The sequence below is a fragment of the Peromyscus californicus genome, unplaced genomic scaffold (assembly GCF_007827085.1).
Source record: "Peromyscus californicus insignis strain IS unplaced genomic scaffold, ASM782708v3 Scaffold_6__1_contigs__length_162567912, whole genome shotgun sequence".
Lineage (NCBI taxonomy): Eukaryota > Metazoa > Chordata > Mammalia > Rodentia > Cricetidae > Peromyscus > Peromyscus californicus.
In genome coordinates this window covers 44,319,967-44,340,752 of record NW_026294584.1, presented here as the reverse complement: position 1 = coordinate 44,340,752, position 20,786 = coordinate 44,319,967, and the positions used below count along the sequence as shown (strand labels likewise).

Here is a 20,786-nt window from a genome sequence, read left to right as displayed (position 1 = left end):
CGCAGAGAAAGTACTGAACTGGGCCACTCCATAGGCAGAAAGAAAGATTTATTGAGGGATCAAACTGCCAAGGCAGAGAGAAAAGCAAAATGGTGGGGAAACAAGCAGATTGTATATAATAGTCCGCAGAATGGGGATCTGAGCTGACCCAGGCTGTCGGGATTGACCCGAACTAGATACCTTTGCCTGAAGTAGCTGACCTTTGGGAGAACGTTAAGGGGCAAGGTTCCTGGCACACAGAAACCTCCCTAAGAGATCTGCTTTTCTAGTGAACACATACCTTTAGGCTTGCTCACAATCCTTCAGTTTACCCAGGCAAAGTCCTCCTTTTTAGGACAGTGTCACCAGCACTACCATTTTAGAGGAAGGGGGCTTTGAACCTGACAATACCCCGGATGCTTTGAAGAGGACCAGCCAAGCACAAGCACAGGACATTTACAAAGAGTGAGAATCCTCCAGTCGCCTCCTCAAAATTTCCTCCTATCTCGGTCGCTTTGAATTTTGGTTATATCTCTAATTTCATATTCTTGAAGAACCTCCAGGGACAGAGAAAGAAAGAGGAGAAAGAAAATTTCTTGTCACATTGTTTTCCTCTCGCTGGGCCACTTAGGCTTTCCAAATCCAAGTGTAGCAGGAGGCTGGGCCTGAGCCAGGCGAGAAGGGTGAATGACCTCAAGCTGCTTCAGGAACTTGCCAGCTGCTCTGCTGCAGCCTTCTTAGGTGCTAAGAATCATCTTCCTCATCACGGTTGCTCAGTATACTTCCATATTTGCACTCCCAGCTAAAAGCAATTTAGCCAGCACGCAGCCTTATCTCGCTTCAGTAGTTCAAACATTTCCCATGACAGCATCAGAAGGGGCAGTGATGGACATTTTGAAAGTTGTTTTGGGGTGTAATTTGCATATTGTTAATTATAAAGGTAAGACATGATGAAAATAAATGGAAATTCCAAAATGGTTTTGTATAGAAAGAAAAAAAATGCCCTTCTTGCCTTTATCACAAGTTTTAAAACACCGAGAACTATTTCTTGGCCTATATTTTTCATATAAGGACATCGAATGCATACAGTGTTTTTATGCAGAGTAGATTATGGAAATATACAGTATCTTGTGTGCTGTATCTAATAATAAATCAGTAACATTTCATGTCAGCACACAGAGATCTTTTAACCACTACATGTGCCATAAAGCCAACCATTGCCTAATTAATGGACATTTAAATTCTTTCCACTTTATACTGTTATTATTAGAAATAATGCTTCCATGAATAACCTTACAGTCATGTCTTTAGGAACCTGTGTTGTGACTTTATCCATAGAATAAATTACTTCAGAGAAGTTGCTGGATCGTAATATATGTACATTTAAGATGAGGAAGCAGAACTGTCAATCAGTGACAATATTTCCTTGCCCAGCATGTGCAAGGTCCTAGGTTCAAACTTAGCAACACACACTCAATTAAACGCTTCCAAACTGTAACCTCCCCACATGTCCTGATTCAGTTTCCATCAGCAGTCTACATTTACTATAACTTTGCTAAACACCAAATTTTACTGAACTTTAAACATCGGTCACTCATGGAAACATGGGCATGTTGTCATGGTTTGCATTTTTCTAAACACTCATGAAGCTGAACGTTTTTCCCAAGTAATTTTGACCATTCCTACTTTTTGTTTGGTTGGTGGTTGTTGTTGTTTTGTGAGACAGGTTCTCATTATATAGCCTCTATTATATAGAGAGATCTGCAGCCTGCCTCTACCTCCCCAGAGTACTGGGATTAAAGGTAAGATCCACCACATCCAACACCATTCTTATTTTTAGTATGTGAAGTATTTGTTCACGTTCTTTGCCCATTTTTCTGTTCCTTTTGTTTTTGATAACATTATAAAATTAAGATCTCCTTGCATAATGCATAAGCACTTTTTCTGTCGGATTGCCAGTAATTTCTCCTTCTGTCCATTTGTCTTTGGCTCTGTTTACAGTGTTTCTCTGCTGCTGCTCTTGCTGTCATTATATTCATTTTCACCATATAAAAGTTTTAAATGTTTTACATAAATTCATTTATCAGCATTTTTCCTTTCTGGCTTCTTAATTTGCGTGTGTTTTAAATGTTAGTTGTCTTGTAGTCGGGTCTCTTCACAGTATAGTTTGATTCGGATTCTACTCTGTCACATGGTACAAAGTAAGAAATTATTCTGAGTATGCGGCATATGTCAGTAATTCCAGAATCTAGGAGGCTAAGGCAGGAGAGCTGCTGTGAATTCAAGGCTAATGTGGACCACATATCAGGACCCTGTCTCAATAAATACGGGGCTGGGGCCATGGCTCGGTGCCTACCGTAGAAGCATGAGGACTTCACTTTGGATCCCCAGAAGTGACATGAAAAAGCTGGGAATGGTTGCATACATCTGTCACCTGAGCACTAGGGGGATGGAGATGGGCATCATAGATCCCTGTAGCTCATAGCCCGCCAATCTAGCCAGTGAGCACCAGATTCAGTGAGAGACCCTGCCTCTAAAAGGTAAGTGGGAGTCATCAAAGAAGACATTAGCCTCTGGCCTCCCTGCTCACACATGCAACACACACACACACACACACACACACACACACACACACACACACACAAGCAATTGGGTTTTATTGTGGAAAGAAAAAATTTACAAAGCCAATATCATTAAAAGAGACCCCATCCTCCATAGTTCCTTGGATAACTATCTGGCTAGAGAATGGTTTATATCCCATTTAAAGGACCCCTCCATGCTCCCCCTGTGGTGGTATTGGGTTCCCCAAAATATTGTGCACCCTAATAAACTTATCTGGGGTCAGAGAACAGAACAGCCACTAGATATAGAGACCAGAAAATGGTGGCACACACGCCTTTAATCCTATCACTTGGGAGGCAGAGATCCATCCGGATCTCTGTGAGTTTAAAGCTACACTGGAAACAGCCAGGCATGGTGACTCACACCTTTAATCCCAAGAAGTGAGCCTTTAATCCCAGGAAGTGAGGGCAGAAAGCAGAAAGGTATATAAGGCGTGAAAACCAGGAACTAGGCTGGTTAAACTTTCAGGCTTTTGAGAAGCAGTTCAGCTGAGATCCATTTGGATAAGGATTCAGAGGTTTCCAGTCTGAGGAAACAAGATCAGCTAAGGAATTGGCAAGGTAAGGTAGCTGTGGCTTGTTCTGCTTCTCTGATCTTCCAGCATTCACCCCAAAACCCAGCTCCAGGTTTGTTTTTATTAATAAGACCTGTTAAGATTCGTGCTACACCACCTCCCTCTTTTATATGCACAGGAATGAGAGCTGCCTCCTTAGGGAAAGGGATAATCAGACTATGTTGGCCCTGGGCATCCTGAATTTTGGTGCTTGTTTACCAGAGGTGCCTGGAAAACCAACATACCCTGCCCAGTGTTAGATTTCAGAGGCAGCGTAGAGGCAGAAAGCAAGAAGGAACCATGGTCTGACCTGAGCAGAAGAGACAAGACTATGTTTATTATCATACACAACGAGGGGCAGCCTCTCTCCCTTAGGAAATGGAGGGGTCTGCAAAGAGAACCAGCTGGCTGGGACTCTTTGGAGAGGCTTGGGAATGAGGAAGTAGTTGATGCAGCTGTGGGGGTTCCAAGGCACTCTATCACCCAGCACCTAGACTTTGGGTGGGATGTCACACAAGGAACAGGAAGCCAGTGACCTCATGGGAAGCTGAGTTTGTGCACAGTTCTCCAGGCCTCTACACTTAGCCCCAGGCCACCCCCTGCCTCAATCTAGTTCCATACACATGGTTTGAGCTAACTCATTGTTCAGGCAACTCCAAAGGGGAACTCAGATTCATTTAAGGCAGCCTGCTCCTTGTATTGTTATTAGGTTAGTAAGGAGTCATGAAGTAGAGATGACTCCCCCAACCCCAGCTTTTTATTTGGAAGAGTCTAAACTCCACAAAGTTTGAAAAAAATATAGTGAATGACCCATACCTTTCATCTCTGTTCAGCTATTGTTTATATTCTTTTCATCCTTGTTTTATCTCTTCCTATGAGTCGACATTTTTATCCATTGAAGCGTTTGAAAATAAGTTGAATATTGAAATGTTAATTTAATGTATTATAAATATATTAATTATATATTAATATATAATATGAAATATATAAATTTAATATATAAATAATATAAAAATAAAACTTAAAATAATCCAGCATACATCTTCAAAGAATAAGGACATTCAATATAACTATAATACCATTTCAGACTTGGGAAAATTAACAATGATTTAATAATATCTTTAAGTTCATATAATAATTTCTACATTTTTCCCTTTTCCCAAAGATCAATCTTTGTTCCTTTTTCTCTCTTTTCTTTCTTTCTTCTTTCCTTGTCTTGCTTGCTTTCTCTCTTTGATGAGGTCCTCTGTAGCCCAGGCTGACCGTGAACCCCCTGTGTAGCCAAGGATGACCTGGGACTCCTCATCCTCCTACTTCCACCCCTTGAGTGCTTTGCAGATGTGCACTAACTACCATCCCCAGTCTGTGTCGCTGGGGACGGAAGCCAGGGCTTTGAGCATGTTAGGCAAGCACCCCACCAAATGAGCTAGATCCCCCCAGCCCCTGCTAAGATCTTACATCGCCATTGATTCTTTTTCTCTAGTCCAGTGTCCCAAGATTGACAGTTAGCAATATCCACAGATATTTTTGATTATGGGGTGCTTCTGGCCTTGCATTAATTCATTTTCTGTTGCAATAACAAGATACAGGAGGTTGGATACTTTATAATGAAGTTTATTTGATTCATAGTTTTGGAGGCTGAAAGTCCATGGTTAATTAGGCGATCATATCTGTTTGGTCAACTCCTAAGTAAGGGTTTCAACTTGTTTCAAAGTTGGATGTTTAGACATGATTATTCCAACACACCCACCTCTATAGACTCTATTTCTGTCATCCACTAAGTCAGGGCTCTTGTTTTTCTCCCCGGAGAGGTCTCATGATTGTTCCCCAAGGGAAAAGACTCATTATCATTCCTAAAGTACAGCCACAGTGAATGCTGTCATCTGCTGAGAATTCTGCTTTACATATATTTAATTGTCACAGCATCTCTGCACATAAATAGCATTGCTACATATTATGAAGGAAAAATGGAGGCTTAAAAGGAGATACTAGAAAAACCATAGCCTTTGGGAATGGAGGGTTTGAAATCTGTACGTCTATTTGATTCCGGATCTGGGGCCTCTGTCGACTTCATTTACTTATCTGTACCATGCTGTAGATGAGCAACTGGCCTCATAGGTTGAACATAGCTGCCTACCTGATTGAGAGTAGATGTTATTAGTTCTGTATATATCCTGATGATAGGTTAAGACTCCTGGGTCATGATGGATAAGTCATGTTGCCACAGAGTTCACGAGCAGTTAATCAGGAGTTGATCAAAGTCATTAATTCAGATAATTTGACCTACATTTCAGTTGAAGATTAACTTTAGAGATATTTGGGGAACAAAGAGTTTGCTGATCAATCCCTTAAGCAATATTGTAGGAGGGTGGTTATGACCATTCAACTTCTGGGAACACATAGCACCTCACATGCCTATCAGGAAGCTCTTTGGGAATTAATCTCCAAGCAGACTCCAGCTTTGTTCACCCCCAAACAGTGTGATCATTCCTTCCACAAATAACAAAGGGATATGTTCTAAGACAGGGTAGAGAAGCAATCTCATCCTTATGAGACTATTGCAGAGTCTTCTTACACAAGCTCAGATGGCTGCCATGTTACTAAACCATATAATCTTATGGGTCATTGTTATACATGCATTCCATTGATAGATAGATAGTTGGATAGATGGATGGATGGATGGATGGATGGATGGATGGATGGACGGATGGATGAGAGAGACAGAGAGAGAGAGAGAGAGAGAGAGAGAGAGAGAGAGAATGTATTTATGTCCACCATGTGAGGGCCTCAGATCTTCTGGAGTCAGAGTTACAGGCAAGTGTGAATTGCTTATCATTTGTGCGAGAAACTGAACGTAGGTCCTATGCAAGAGCATGCTCCTAACCACTAAGCTATCTTGTCAGCTCCTAATTTATTTAATTTTTAACCCAAATCTTAATAGGAGGTTCATGATTATGGTATTAAGGACCACTGTTTTATGACATGTTCTAGGCACCTGGGGTACATCAGAGATTAAAATGAATATTTTTTCACTCTATTTGGGATAGATGGATGAAAAAGCAACAAATTTGTAAATTATATGCAAAAAAGTTAAGTGCTAATGACAAAACAATTTAAAGTAGGGATAGGTCACTGTAATTTTAAATTAGGACTGGCAGTCACTTAAAGGGTGATATTGGGCATGGCGTGGTGGTTCATGTCTTTAATCTCAGCATTTGGAAGCAGAAGCAGGTGGATCTCTATGAATTCAATGTCACCCTGATCTACATAGCGAATTCCATGTTAGTCAGGGCTATATAGTGAGATTCTGTCTATAAAATTGAAGCGGGGAGTGATATTGGAATAAAAGTTTGGATGATGTTTAATAATTAGCAACCATCCTCCCATCACCTTTTAAAGTTTTAGGGCTGGAAAGGTATCTCAGTGCTTAAGAACACATACTGCCCTTGCAGAAGATCCATGTTGGGTCCCCACCACCCATATCAAGGTTTCACAACTGCCTATCACTCCAGAGAACCAGACTCCCTCTTCTAGCCTCTGTGGACACTTGCATGCCCATGGCGTACAGACCTACACAGGCACACACTGATATCCATTAAAAAAGAACCTTTAAAGTCTTACAAGGACGTTTTTCCTTATGTGGCCCCTGTATTTTCTGTGTCTTTTGAAAGCACCCAGGTGCCTTCCCACTTTGAAGGCGTAAAGAGCAGATGGTTATTTCAGATATGTCCTGTCTGTATACCAATGGGGATGAGTTAACATGCTGCTTTCTTAGGGCCCAATGTGTCCCTTGAAGGGAGCTACGAGCCTTTGTGGGACTCCATGACCACATGACCCCAAGGGAGGCACTTGCCCTTGAAAATAATTGAAGGACTCAAGCTAGAAAACCTCATCATATGCAGGAGACACTTAGGAACTGCACAGGAGAGTTTGTCTGGGTAGGAGAATATTGGTGAAGTCACACAACCATCCAAGAGTGAGGTTAAGGGACAGCGAAGCTGTGGTTTATTTAGCATCTACTGTAGACTGAGCATAGGCAAATGCTCTCCAGCATGAACTGACTGTTAGGACCATCTACATGTAAAGGGGAGGAAACTAAGGCTTAGAGAGGGTGAGTAAACTGCCCACTGCACACACAGGGGAACTTAAGCACATCTCTGCCTGGCTCCAGAGCCCACGTTCCTACCTCATTAGTCAATGCTGTCTAGGATTAATCAGATATGGACTATAAAGTGCTATTGTTTCTGGAGCCCTCAAAAGACTGTCTCTCTGGAGTGGTTCCAGTTCTGAGTTCTGAAGTGCCTGTTGAACATAACTGCATTTTCTACCTCGTCCTCCTCTCCCGGGGTATCAGGCATGACTCAGGGGCTTGTCAGAGTCCCTTTCTATTATCCCCCCAACTTTCCGTTGCTTATTCTGTCTCGCCATGACTGCCCGTGACTCGCTCCATTTGTAGCCCATACAGTCCTGCAACCCAGAGCTGCTTCCCCTCCCGCCCTGCCCTGCTTGCCCTGAGGGACCAGGCTCAGCAGGCACTGGTGCAGGTGTCTAGCATGTCTGTGCTCCTCAACCAAGGTTAAAGGCTGCACTGCAGAGTATCGGTTGTAGCTCCCTAAGAAGCTAACTAACAGTGGCAGAGAGGTGAGGTGGGATGAACTTCTATCACTGGCAAACAGGAGAGGGGAAGGCCCCAGGAAGATGGCTTCCTGGTCTCCCCCTCCCAGGAGCTTATCTGAGGTATGGGCTCATCCTCTATCTAGCACAGTAATATTCTGCAAGGCCACTCGAGGAGGCAGACAGTCTTTGTGTGGATTGCTCAAGCACCCTCTGGCAGAACATCTGTCGTCTTCTTGCTCCCCCTTTCCTCTCACACTCACTGCCCCGGGATTGCATCTCCTAAATAAAACATGGCATTATGTTTAGTTTGAGTTCTGTTTGTCTAGGAAACCTGAACTAAATAAAATATTCAAGTTCAAGTTCTTTCTCTTTGTAGGACCACTGCTTCTTGTATTCTCTTGAGTGTGTTCCCAAATGTAATAGCTGGTAATAATGTCCTTCACACACACACACACACACACACACACACACACACACACACACACACACAAAGATAAAAACAAATCTTTAAAAATCATACTGTCATTATCAGGACACCTAGTGATATTTACGTAGTTCCCATAAAGATGTGCAGTTTGTTTGAAAAGAAAAGAAAACTATTGAAAGAGTTCTTGGTGCAAAAAAAGAAAAAAAGAAAAAGAAAAAAGAAAAAGAAAAGGAAACGAAAAATTCAAAGCCAGGAACTCAAACCGGCCTCGCTCTTGCATACCTCCTTTCCTGAGTGTCTCACAGGAGCCTTCCCCTTGCCCAGGTATGGGTGCCCATTATTCTCATTTAGACTATTAGAGTTGCTTTTTAATTTATCTTTGTTTTCACACTGACTATTGCCAGCAAGTGAGTAGTCCTAAGACTAATTTTATCTTGCTCCACCATGTTCAAAAGCCTTTAGTAACTCTCACTGTTCGGAAAATGATGCCCAGAGACCCTCCTAAAACCACTCTCTGGCGGCTCTGTAACAACAGCAGAAGCCTGGCGCTCCAGGTCTTCCATGAACTGTTGTTGACCAAGCCAGTTAGCCCCCTTTAAGGAACAGGGTATGAGATGTACTCGAGGGAGTCAGCTGTTGTTGTGGGCAGAACCTAAATGGTACACAGAAGAGGATGACCACGGTCAGGGGGCAGCAGACACCATTGGGAAATAGAGGCTGAGAGGCAGGAAAAAAATAATAATAGAAAGTACCACGAAGCAAGGCCACCAGAGGTATGAGGCACGACAGCAAGACATTAGTAGGGTACAGAAACAGCACTTCACTACCGGAGGGCCCACAGGGACAGCTGAGCTGTATGCCAGACAGTGCCCACTGGTCATTGCCTCAATTTAGCTCGTGGTACCCTGAGTTTAGCTCTGTTCTAGAAATGAAAATGTCACCTCTTGAGATTTCTATCAACCCAGATCATGGCAGGAACCTGAAGACACAGTCAACTGAGACTTTGAAAACAAGGTGGTTCGGCCATTTTCACATGATAAGAGGCAGAGTGATGGGTCACTAGGGTGTTAGGCACTCACAGGTTAGCAGTGGAAGAAGCCAGGGCTGCAGAGAAGGAGGAATGGAAGCCTGAAAGAACAGGAACTGTGGAGAACATGGTTTTCCCGAGAGCATCACAAGCACCCTGCTAAAGAAAGAAGAGAGAAACCTCAGTGTCTTCCTCCTACTCTCTGATCCTTCCTAATATCTCCCATTGGAAAGCCCAAGGTTAGCCAGAGGGCAATGGAACCCAGGTGGCATAGCATGGGAATGACAGGTGACCTAATACAGCCCAGGGCAGAGAACAGTATGGTGGTTCCCTGTTCCCCACCCCATAAATGTCCACTGCCTATCTCCAGAACCCAAGGGTACTTACTACATCCTGTGACAAAAGATAAGACTGCAATTGAGGGTCATGAGAGAAGAGGCTCATCCCACATTTCTGGGTGGGTCCTCAGTGCAGCCGCACACATTCTTACAAGGGAGTAGCAGCAGCAGGGGAATTGTACCACAGTAGACAAGGAGGTCATGTGACCACAGAAACAGCTTGAACTGGAGTGGCCAGGAGCCAAAGAAAGCCTGAGGCTATCAGTAACTGGAAGAAGTGAGGGACAGATTATCTCCCCTCCCCTCAAGCCTCAAGAGATGCTGACCCCTCCCAAACCTTCATGTCAGACTTGGGGCCTCTAGAGCTGTGAGCAAATCCAATTCTGTTGTTGTAAGTCAACCGGTTTGTACTAATCTGTTACGGCCGTCGCAAGAAACCGACAGAGGCCAAACGAACAACAAGCAGCATGGACTCTTCTTCATCTCAAATGGCATGCTGACACCCGCAGTCCTGGGGGCTGGACAACGCTCTTTCACCTTTCACAGTCCATTTGGAATATCTGCTAGGACCCTTCCCGCACTTCACATCCTAGGCTCCTGAATCACAGTTGCGTTCACGTGCAAATGTCTCTTCATTCACATAGGAGTATGACCTTCTTCAGAGCGAGAACCTGCCTTTCATACCTTGGGAGCCCATCAAACTCCTCAGACATTTCTTTGAGCGGAGTAATTGGTAAATGAGAAAGAAGGCTTCCATTTGCCCATCCGTAAATGGAAAATAACAACCACTAACTTGCCTCTCAGAGGTGATGATGGCAGTGTTTCCTGAAAACAATTCCTGTACCTGTAACAGAAATGATAGATCTGAAACACTATTCCTACTAGAACAATTCCTCAGGAAAAAAAAATTACATTTCATTTGAGTGAGCCCTCTATTCCACACTGAACTAAAACTGCCAGTGGTTCACCCCAAGGAAGAAGAGGCCAGGGATTAGGAAACAGAAGCGGGCTGGGGGTACAGCATGACGGTAGAGTATTCGCCTGGCGTGTTTGAGGCCCTGGGCATTCTACCTGCCCCTGGGCACTGAAAAAAAATCAGCAAAGAAGCAAGCAAACAAAAAGAAAAACCTGAGACTGAAATACAAGCACCAAGGAACTATGACTCATATAATAAACATTTATTAAAGAACTATGATGCTGAGTCTATAGATGCTGAGGAAATGCAATAAGGCACAATGGCAAGGAAGCAATTATCACAAAATATGATGAATATTTGTGCGTGCGTGTGTGTGTGTGTGTGTGTGTGTGTGTGTGTGTGAGAGAGAGAGAGAGAGAGAGAGAGAGAGAGGGTCTCACTGGTCCCAGAGCTAGACTGGCAAGTCCTGCGGATCTTCCTGTCTCTGCTTCTACAGTGCTGGGATTATGGGTACACACCATCAGGGTAACTTTCTATGTGGGTCACTGGAGATTCAAATTCAGGTCCTCACGCTTGTGCAGCAAGCCCTTCACTCACACACACACACACACACACACACACACACACACACACACTCACACACCGGCCTAACGAATCCTTTTCATAAGAGCGAAATGCGAGGGGATCAGAAAGAAGGGAATGATTAACTCTAGAGATGGGAGTCTCACTCCCGAGGAGCCCCTTTGAAGCTGGTTATTTAGGATTTCATCAGGCAGAGGCAAAGTCTGTAGCATTCCAAGACCAAAAGAAACAACTGCCTGTGCCGTTGCCAAGCAAACCACACCCTGTTCAGTCCTATTGTATCCGCAAAGGCCTATTTTTATTCATTGTCCTCATAACCACTTTTTAAAACAAAAAGAGAATGTGGGCTAAGTCCCTTCTTTGAAATCAGGTATTTTATAGGACAAAGAAAGGAGACTCTGAGGAGGGATTGTGGAGGTTGACTTCTGGTGAGTCCAGAATTCACCCAAGGAGTAGAAATGGACGCTCTTCCTTTCCCTTTTTCTGAATACTGAACCGAGGCTGCCCTAGAATGTTACCACAGGTCCTCTGAGCTCAGAAACAAGCAGGAGCGAATGACACCCCAACCACAGACACCGCTTTGTGACAAGCATGCCCAGACCAGGAATGAGGGCCCTACTTCCTCCCTTTGCTGACCTTCAGATCCCTCTAGGAGAGCAGGCACCACCCAGCCTCCCTCCCAGACAAGCCCGGCTAGGCCTCTGAGACCAGAGCTTGCTGCTTCTGAGTGGGAGGAAAAAACCTCTCGGGAAAGCAGCCAGGACAGAGGAAAGGCCAGCAGACACCTACCGAAGGGCACAGGGGTCCCCATTCTCCCCGTGGTACACCCATGGGGAAGCAGGGAAGTGGGAAACAGCATCCTAGCCTCCCACTCTGCATCCCTCTTCCTTGTTTTTCCCAGGAAGCCTCTACCTTGCTGCAGACCCTGCCAGAAGGCCCTCGGCATTTTCACGAAGCAGTAATAACAAGGACAGAGCGTTCTAGCCTGCCGGAGCCTGCTGGCTGGTCACTCTTTCCACTGCCTTTTGTTTTCATGCATCATTCCTCTCACTTGCCTCTCAGATTCCTCAGGGCTTTGAAAAAGCCACACAGTGACATCACCCAGCGGGCTGGCAGGCATCTCTGACATGCACCCTGCCCTAAGCATTGACGCGGATCTAGAGCTTCCAGAAAGGGACCACCTCCTATCAGTGTAGCTGGCAGAGAGGTAGGGCTTTAAGTACCACCCAGTGGACTGGTAAATCACATCCTACTGTCTTGTGCAAATGCATCTGCAGTGCAGGGCCTGGTGCTGCACAACCATAATTCTAGCTCTTGAACCGCCGAGGCAGGAGGATTGCAATTTCCACACCACCTGTCTCAAATTGAAAAAATGAAACTGAAAAGGGAAAAACAAAGAAAAATATATCTGCAAGGTTTGTTGAGCACACTTTCTTTCTTAAATGATCCAAGCACAGCCAACATGGATGTGTCTAACCAAACACAGAGAAGTCTCACTGTGACAGTTTTCAATGTGAACCGGCTCTCGTGGTTCATGAGTTAACACTTGGTGCCAGCTGGTGGCGCTGTTCTGTGGGATTGTCGAACTGTGACTGGCAGAGGTGAGTCATTGAGGGTGGCGTTTTGAAGGTTACAGCCTAGCTCCCTTTCCTATTGAGTTCTTTGCTTCCTGGTCAGCCACAATGTGAATAATCTTCAAAAAGACCAGCCAACCGCAAGGCCATGGTCTCCCCTCCAGAGTAGACCATGTTGCCTGAAACATAAAACTCTCCACCCCTAAGTTGATGCCGTCAGGTATGTTACTGTCACAGTGCCGTACAAGTCACTGACACTCATGTGTCAATGTGTCAGATGGCTGTACAGATGCCTATTCAGAGCAGAGAAGACCTCAGGCCTTCAAAATCATCCGAAGCCTGTTCCCAGCCATATTCTTAAGCTGCCCTACTGGAACCCGAGAGTAAGGCCCAGGTAGATGCTTACTTCCTAATACTTTAAAAACATTTTACATGTATTTATTTATTCAGTGTGTGGGGGCCACAGCACAAGTGTAGAGGTCAGAGGACAACTCGAGGAAGTCGGTCTTCTCTTCTCGCTATGTGTGTTTGGGGCATCAGACTCAGGTTGTTAGGCTTGGCGGCAAGCTCCTTTGCCCACTGAGCCAGCTCTCCAGCATGATACTGACTTTAGAAACTTAATGGTATTGGTTCTCAATGTGGAGCAAGAGACATTCTCGTAAATCATTGATGAGAGAGAAAAATTGGTTCAGCTACTGTGCAGAGTAACCTCGAAAGCAATCTGGTAAAGTCAAAAGTGCATATCCATTTCCTGGCAATGTCCACCCCAATTTATACTCCAAATTCCTACATGTGTCTCAGGTGACATGAAAACTCAAAATCTCAAAAAAAAAAACAAAAAAAAAAAACCAACAACAAAACTATTGACCTGATGAATTTCTACTTACAGGAGACTAGAGTCTAAAGTAATTATGTAACAGGGTAATAGTCTTTCAGTGCTCCATAGTATAAAATTACCATGTTATAAAGAACAGGTTAGTTCTATTAGCGTCATATACATAAATATCAAAGTCATGATGGTGAGGAAAAGACTGTAGGGAAATATGTATGCTACTTACATACATGCTTGACACTCCAAACTAGTATTTTGTGTAGTTTAAAGCATCTTTAAGAAATTGGTTGCTTCTGGGGAAAGTTGAGATGCAAAGGACTTTGAAAACCAGATACTTTCTTTATTTAAAAATATTAAAAGGGCACTAGGGAGGCAAAGGCAGGTAGATCTCTGAATTCAAGGCCAAACCTGGTCTGCAGAGTGAGTTCCAGGAAAGCCAGGGCTGCAAAAAGAAACCCTGTCTAGAAAAACAAAAACAAAAACTATATATCCATATATATATGGATATATAGACGTGTGTGTGTGTGTGTGTGTGTGTGTGTGTGTGTGTGTGTGTGTGTCAGGAGTTATGGAGTTGTGGCACACACCTTTCATCCTAGCACTTAGAAGGCAGAGTTAAATGGATCTTTGTGAGTTAAACGCCAGTCTGGTCTACATAGTGAGCTCCAGACCAGCCAGAGTTACATGATAATCCCTGTCTAATAAATAAAGAAATAAAATTTCAAAAAGATTCCTGGATAGTGGATATAGACTCTACAAGTGATTCTGAGGCTCATAGCCAGTACAGCAAAAGGTTCTGATGAGGTCCTTTGAACTCTTACTTATGAGAGATGAATGGTTTTTTGTTTGTTTGTTTGTTTGTTTTTGAGACAGGGTTTCTCTGTGTAGCTTTGGAGCCTATCCTGGAACTCCCTCTGTAGACCAGATTGGCCTTGAACTCACAGAGATCCGCCTGGCTCTGCCTCCTGAGTGCTGGGATTATAGGCGTGAGCACCACCACCCGGCTGAATGTTTGTTTTAGATATCGAATCATCTCCATAAACATAGACACTAACGAACCCTCTTAGAAACGTGTGTGATCTATGTGGTTTTCGTTAGTGGAGAAGCCATACAGGCTCACTTATCCAGGTGCCCTTGTGACCTTCGGGACTTGAGTGTCCTAAAAAGATTCAGAGGTACACTGGGATGAGGAAAGATGCTGGACCGCATGTGGATATAATTATAACCATACCCAGAAATTCCCAACGTTGGCAGAAAATCAGATAAAAATGTTAATGCAGTTGTCCGTGCCCCATTATCTGAGAGCATGACACAGCAGCTCACAGTCGGGGAGACTGGGATCTATATTTTAAAAGGCTTTCCAAGAAATTCTGATGATCAGCCAGTTTTAAGGAATGGCAGCCATCTCTGGTTAGGTTCTAGCAGTGTTTTCAAAGAAACTGGGCAGGAGAAAATAAAGCAAAAAAAGAAAGGAGGGAGGCAGAGAGAAGAGAAGGGGGGCACAGCAAGTCTTGAGCCCTCCCTCACATCCTCCCTACTCAGTCTCTTCCAGGATTCTCCAGCCTTGAATTGTCTTTTCCTAATTCTAACTTTCTGTAATACTCATTTGGCAATTACGCACTTCCTGTTTGTTCCTAACATGGCTACTGCTGAACCCAGTAAGTTTAACCTGTGCTGTAGGCATCTTAGACCATCTTTGTATTTTCTGTAGTGTCTGTCTAGCACGGTGCCTCAGTGAGTAAGCAGCAATGAATCATAGTGAAGAGTACATCAAGTTCAGAAATATGGTAAAGATACGAAATAAATGTGCAAAATCAATTGTATTGTTATAAGCTAGCAATGACATCCGCTGCAACTCCTATCAAAATTTCAACATCTTTTATTTCACAGAAATTGACAAGCTGATTATAAAAGTCATATGGAAGTATAGCTCAGAACAGGCACAATAACCTTGAAAAAGAACAGAGATGGAAGATGAGTATTTCCCAGTTTCAAAACCTACATAATCTGACATAAGGTATGAGAGTACCTATAGAAACCAGCAAAAAATTGATGGTATCGAGATAAACCAACACGTTACAGTCAATTTTAGACAAGATGCCAAAACGACTTAATAGAGGAAATTTGTTGGGTTTTGCTTGTTTGTTTGGCTTTGGCACTGGGGTCTGAACCTCATATACACCAGGTAATCACTCTACCACTGAGCTGTTCCCTTGCTCCTCAGCTCTCACTGTCTATTTGGACATGAGGTCTTAATAAATTATCCATGCTGGCTGCGAGCTCATTCTGTATCCCAGGCTGGTCTTGACCTTGCAATTCTCCTGCCTCAGCCTCCCAATTAGCTGGGATTGTAGGATTTGTGGTGTGGGCTCAGCTAAAACAATTTTTCTAAAAAATGGTGCTGGGACAGCTAATTATCTACATGCAAAAGAGTAAAGCGGGGCTCCCTGCACTATACCCCTCCCCCACGTACTATGCAAAGTACAGTGTGTATGTGTCAAAATGTCACAATGAAACTCATTATTTTGTACTCTAATTAAAAATTAATAAATTACTAATTCACAGTGAATCGCTGACCTAAATGTAAAAATTAAAACTATACTTTTTTTCTTTCTATTTTTTTCTTTTTTTTTTTCTCCCGAGGCAGGGTTTCTATGTGTAGTTTTGGAGCCTTTCCTGAAACTCACTCTACAGACCAGGCTGGCCTCAAAATAACAGAGATCCACCTGGCTCTGCCTCCTGAGTGCTGGAATTAAAGGCGTGCCCAGCTCTATTTTATTTATTTATTTATTTATTTACTTATTATTATTATTATTGTTATTATTATTATTATTTAATACAGGGTCTTACTATGTAGCCTGTAGCCTGGCTGGCTTGAAACTTGCTATGTGGGACAGACCAGATCTGAACTTGTGGCGATCCTCCTGTCTCTGCCTTCTGAGTGCTGAGATTACAGATGTGTGCTACTATGTCTGGCATAAAAGTGAAAATCCTTCCTGGGACAGAGATACAACTCAATGGCAGAACACGTGTCTAGCACGTGGGAGGCCCTGGGCTCCATCCACAGCCAAATCAATAAACATCTCCTAGAACAAAGGTGCAAGCGAGTCTGCAAAAATCTCTGCAAAATCTTGCAAAAAGGAAATCCAAAACAAAAGTGTCAAAAGTTTAAAAAAATAGACCAGTGGATTTTAAAAGTAAAAAATTTTCTGTTTCATGGGCCAGTGAGATAGCTCAGTGGGGCAAAAATAAACAGACTTTATAGGTGTGTAAGCCTAATGACCTCACTTCAATCCTCAGGACCCATCCACAGTGGACAAAGAGAACTAATTCCCAAAAGTTGTCCTCTGACCTCCATGTGTGCGCCATGGTATATTCCCACATATATACATACAAAGAATAATTTTAACAAACTTTTTGTTTCAAAGGACACCATCAAGAAAATAAAAGGGCAGGGCCAGGCGTGGTGGCACACGCTTTAATCCCAGCACTCGGGAGGCAGAAGCAGGCGGATCTCTGTGAATTCGAGGACAGCCTGGACTACAGAGCAAGTTCCAGGACAGGCTCCAAAGCTACACAGAGAGACCCTATCTCAAAAAATCAAAAAAGGAAAGAAAAAAGAAAAGGGCAAATTACAGAAGGAAAGATAAGCTTTGCAGGCATCTGACAAGGACCTTATATCCAGAGTGCATAAAACCTATCAAACCTCTATTATAAAAAAATAACCCACTGAGCCAGGCAGTGGTGGCATACACCTTTAATCCCAGTACTTGGGAGGCAGAGGCAGAGAGACCTCTGTGAGTTCAAGGCCTGCCTGGTCTGGTATATAGAGAAACCTTGCCTCAGGGGAAAAAAAAATGAAAATATCAGCAAGAAAACTGAATAAACATTTATCAGAAAAATGGATACAAACGGCCCCCATGCATGCAGACAGATGATCGGCACCATTAGTCATTAGAAAGACACAAGTCAAAACCCCAGATACAATCTTCACACCCACAAGAATGCCCATGGTTAGTGAGAATGCAAAGAAACTGAAACCTTCATATAATGCTACTGAGTACGTAGACTGATATGGTGACTTTGAAAACCTACGTGACAGTTCCTCAAAACGCTGAACACACAGCTGCCGGGCAATTCTTTCCTAGACATAACTATACCAAGAGAAATGAAAATGTGTATGTTTGTATTATGTACAAATACTTGTACATAAATGTTCATAACAGCATTATGTATAATGGACAAAAAAAGTAAAAGCAACCCATGTTTATAAACTGAAGAACAGATAAACAAAATCTGTTACAACCATGTAAAAACAGACATACATCCTGGTAAGTGCTACAATATGGGGGAAACCATGAAAACACTATGCCAAATGAAAGAAACTGGTCACAAAAGATCACACGTCAGGATCCATTTATGTAATATATTCACGATGTGCAAATCCTGAGAGGCAGACAGTAGATTAGTGGTTCCCTGAGAGTAGGAATTAGGAATGAGGTATGACATCTGTGGCTACAGGCTTCTTAAGGGGTACCAGAAATTTTCTTGAATTGGATAGTTGAGATGGACGTACCAGCTGACATACTTCTAAAACAATGAGCTATATATTTAAATAGGTAGCTTTTACGGTATGTAAAATAATACCTCAATAGCTCTAAAAGAAGTAAAAACCAGATAACCCAGCTTTGCATTCTAGCTCAGTTACTGTTGCTGAATATATCAAGTTCCTTTCCCTTGGGACCTTGGCATTTGCTGTTTCACTAAGTATTTGTACTGTCATGGTATTAGCTACTTTTCTATTGCTATGACCAAGGTAACTTACAGAAGACAGTTTCCTTGGGTTCACAGTTCCAAAGTGATACGAATCCTATGAGGGAGTCATAGCAGCAGATGGCCAACATGGATGCAGGAACAGCTGAGAGCTCCTACCTCCAACTATAAGCAGGAAGCAGAGAGCACAAACTGGGAATGGTGTGTGGCTTTGAAATCTCACACACACACACCCCACACACCCAGTGACATACTTCCTCCAGCAAGGCCACACCCCCTTAAACCTACCCTAGCAGTGCCGCCAGCTTAGGGGACCAAGTATTCAAACATCTGAACCTCTAGGGACATTCTCATTCAAACCATTACCGTCAGCTTCTCATTATTAGGTCTCCTTCATCCTTCTTCATCCATTGGGTGATTCTCCCCATTTCTGTTTATCATTATTGTGGTGGCTTAAATGAGATGTCCCCCATAAATTCTGGGTACTTGAATATTTGCTTTTTAGTTGGGGGCTGTATGGGGAGGAGTAGGAAGCGTGGCCTTGCTGAAGGAAGTATGTCGCTGGGGGTAGGCTTTGAGGTTTCAAAACCTAGTGCCATTCCCAGTGTGTTCTCTGCCTCCTGCTTGCAGGCCAAGATGTGAGCTCTGAGCCAGCTCTACCTGCTGCCAAGCCTTTGTTGCACCATTGTGGACTCCAATCCTTGGAAACCATAAAGGCCAATTAAATGCTTTCTTTTTTAAGATGCCTTGGTCATGGTGGGGTTTTACAGCAATAGAAAAGTGACTAATACGATGGTCAGTAACCCTGTCTTCTTTTCCTTGTAGCATTAGTCGCTACCTGAAACCATCTTGTCTTTTCGTTTACTGGTTCCTTGTTCGTCTCTCTCCCCGGAGAACAAGCTCTGTGAGCACGGGGACCTTCCCTGAGTCAGTTATCGCCGCCACTTTGTCAGTGGTGGTTCCTGACACGCCGTAAGCACTCAGTAATGTTTGCTGTATGGAGCATGAACGGAGGGTGGCTAATCACCAAGCTTCCTGAATCTCTAAATCTTCATTTTCTAGTGACAAAACAGCATAATAACACCCGCACTCAGCCCTAGTAACAGTGTGTGCAAAGACCCAGCTCATTACAGACATTCGATAAACGTGAATAGTCACTATTGTCACGGTCTCCAGCACCACCGTTCACCTATGATTAAGACGGGCCACATGATGATAACAGTCACCTGAAATGAGCTATTTTCACTGGAAAATGAATGATTGAGTCCCTTCTTGGAGGGTGGACAAGCTTTGCAGTCTAGGCCCCTAGGATTTGGTTTTTCTTTAAATGAAGTCAATAAATAATAGCTATAGTTATTACATTTTTCCTTTCTTTTAGGGAGCTTGGGGGTCTGGAAATTGAGTGTATGGTACAATGTACCTAAAAATATTCTCTACCATTGAGTTACATCCCAGACCAATAGCTGTAATTGTTATTGGGATTACCCATACAATTATTATAAAGAAAGCAATGAAGGAAAAAGAGAAGAATACTAAATAACAATGCTCCTCAAGTAAAAGAAAGAATGGGCAGATCTATTATTGATAATAATGTAATAACTTCCCCCCCACATGTTCAGTAGTTCACAAGAACTTAGTGAATGCCCATTCAGTACAAATACAATAGCCGCTTGATGTTTGACCTTCCTAGTTGGCTTCAAAGAGCCGGGGTATGAAGCCAGTGAAGCAGGACTGTGAAGCAGGTGAGGGGTGCGGTGGTGTGTGGAAGCAGGTCACGCAGATGGCGAGTGACTTTACCTACCGGTCAGCACCCACACTGAGGCGTGGACCTTCAGCTCTCATTAAAAGTCAGGCAGAGTCTCAGAAAGCCATCTTTTACTGACTTTTGTGGAAGAATGATAGGTTGGAGTGGCAAATCCATCAGGAAAATTATGGTTATGCTCCAGGAACAAGTGACCCTGAAAACCTCCGCGGCTTACAATAACAGCCGACGAGTCACTCACGCCTCTTGTCCATCAGAAGTCTGCTGCGGTGGCGCCGCCCCCATTGTCTCAGTCAGAGGCCAGCACCGAGGAAGCAGATGTGATCTAAAGCCTGGAGAGGGAAAAGAAAGAGGGTGAACGAAACTGCCCCACATGGATGCAGCTCGCTTCTACCACCTGCATTCCATCGGCTGGGACTGCGGGGTACGTGGGTAAGAAAGTTGGACTGTTTCGAAAGAGGGAATACAACCTACTATAGCTGTCTTCAAATATTTTAGAATTTGGTGGAGTGGGAGTGAGTGCCTGAAGGGGCCTCACTTTTAAATTTCAGAATGTCCTTTTGGGTAGGGAGCCAAAAAAAAAAAAAAAAAAAAAAGTACCTTTGAGATGCAACCGCAAATTCTCCATAATAAATGACCACATATAAAAAGATGCCGAGCACTAGAGTCTAGATACAGAAAAATACACACAAAAATGCAATAAAGGCACCCTTTGAGCAGCCTGGCTTTCAAGAGAACGTCTTTAGAGGACTCTTCCCTCAGACCTCGGCAGATCCTTCCTTGC

The 20,786-nt window shown here is 43.4% G+C and overlaps 1 protein-coding gene across 5 annotated transcripts in view; it reads right to left on the bottom strand.

Annotated features, from left to right (window-relative positions):
* Positions 1 to 20,786, bottom strand: part of Mkln1 (muskelin 1) — a 202,379-nt gene that overhangs the window by 155,973 nt on the left and 25,620 nt on the right. Inside the window, exons 7-9 of one of the 5 annotated variants that reach the window (XM_052720218.1) lie at positions 18,293 to 20,334; positions 10,361 to 10,407; positions 9,278 to 9,384 (exon numbers count right to left, since the gene is read on the bottom strand). In XM_052720218.1, coding sequence (XP_052576178.1) covers positions 9,278 to 9,354 — 77 coding nt within the window. In that variant the 5' untranslated portion in view covers positions 9,355 to 9,384; positions 10,361 to 10,407; positions 18,293 to 20,334. Of the gene's footprint in view, positions 1 to 9,277; positions 9,385 to 9,900; positions 9,922 to 10,360; positions 10,408 to 18,292; positions 20,335 to 20,786 lie in introns of those variants that run through there. The other 4 variants (XM_052720219.1, XM_052720220.1, XM_052720216.1 and 1 more) reach the window with 4 other exon arrangements.